Raw genomic sequence first — 1,419 nt, 5'->3', positions numbered from 1 at the left:
TGGTCCCCAGACCAGGCCAAAACCCGCTCTGCCTGCAAGCGGAGCCGACTGTGCTCCTGCCTGCCTTAAAAGCAATGAGCCGCAAAGCTGATTTACAGGAGCGACTCGGGAATAGTTCCTACTGCGGGCTCTTATTCTGGATTGAAAGTTTCTTCCGGTTTAATCTAATCCTATTAGATTTGGGGCCTGTGGTGGGGCATGGGACCACAAGCTGAATCAGCCCGCAGCGCGCTCCCGTTGCAAAACTAAAGCTACGAGTCTCCTGTTCATACACCAAGGGCAGCGATTCTGCCCGGCACTGGGGAGGGCTCCCGGGGTCCAGGTCGGGGCCCTGCACTTCCAGAAGGAGGTTGGAGGGAGTCCAGGGGAGAGCGACGTCCAAGGGCAGGTTGGACAGACCCGGGGCTGGGGTGGGTTAGATCCTGCCCTGTGCTGGGGGCTGGACTAGTTGTGACCGTGTGAGGTCCCTTCCAGCCCCACCTTCGTAGAGCAGCGGCGCCGGAAGGGACCCCCAGGGTCACATCCAGTCCAGCCCTCCCTCTCCAAGCCTTCGATGCGATTTCCCATGGTCCCAGATAAGGGCACTCTTCTTAGTCTGGAATAAGTGGCCACATGGCGGGGATTTTAATCCAGATTAGTGATGGGACTTGATATTCCCACTCTCCCTTTTGGAACAGCTTTTCTACAGCCTGTTGGGACCTAGTTGGGGGTCGGGAGGCTGAGACGCACCCAACTCACTGCACCCAGGAGCCAGCAAACAGCCGGCTCCAGGCCTGGCTGCCCATCCAGGCCCATGCCCGACCCTCCCACCTTCTCCCCCTTGCAGGCCTGCTTCCAGTCCAGCGCGGTGATTCCCGAGAGCGGCGGCACGGTGGCCATCATCTGCCAGGAGGACGACCAGGCGCTGGTCTACGCCGTGCCCCAGCTGCCGGATGAGGGCAACGAGACCATCATCCACGTGGAGGAGCAGTGAGGACCCTCCGCCGCCTGCTTGGCTGAGCCGCACTCCTCCCCAGGCGCAGACGCACCCGGCCCGGCCACCTCTTCAACGGCCTTACTGCTTTGGCACCTTATCTGCAAGGGGGGACGGGTGGGACTGGCTTCTGGTTGCTTGATGGGTGGGGTGGGGTTGTCCACGCAGCTCCCAGCTCGCTCTCCTGGGGCGCAAGGGGGGAAGCCTTGCTGAATTCCCCGGATTTCTCCGTCTATTTACTGCACCCGCGCATTGCTGCCTGAGCGTGCGACCGTGGGACCACAGCCATGGGGGTGGGGATATCAGCCCCCCAAGTCCACCCCCCTCCTGGGATGTCTCCGCTGAGCTGGTAGCCCACGGGCCCCTGCTGCTCGTGTCCAGCTTGCGGGGAGCTCATTCAGGGAGCCTCTGTGTGTGTGTGTGTGGGGGGGGGGGGGTTTTAAGTG

At 62.0% G+C, this 1,419-nt stretch overlaps 1 protein-coding gene across 1 annotated transcript in view; it reads left to right on the top strand.

Annotated features, from left to right (window-relative positions):
- THAP8 (THAP domain containing 8) overlaps nt 1–1,419 on the top strand; it is a gene marked incomplete at its 5' end in the record, with an annotated part of 5,783 nt that extends 4,364 nt beyond the window's left edge. The window contains one exon of the mRNA XM_025214335.1: nt 827–1,419. Coding sequence (XP_025070120.1) covers nt 827–973 — 147 coding nt within the window. The remainder of the gene's footprint in view (nt 1–826) is intronic.

Source organism: Alligator sinensis, unplaced genomic scaffold, assembly GCF_000455745.1.
Source record: "Alligator sinensis unplaced genomic scaffold, ASM45574v1 scaffold107_3, whole genome shotgun sequence".
Lineage (NCBI taxonomy): Eukaryota > Metazoa > Chordata > Crocodylia > Alligatoridae > Alligator > Alligator sinensis.
The sequence above is the reverse complement of the archived record's forward strand: the minus strand, read 5'-3'. Positions and strand labels throughout refer to the sequence as shown.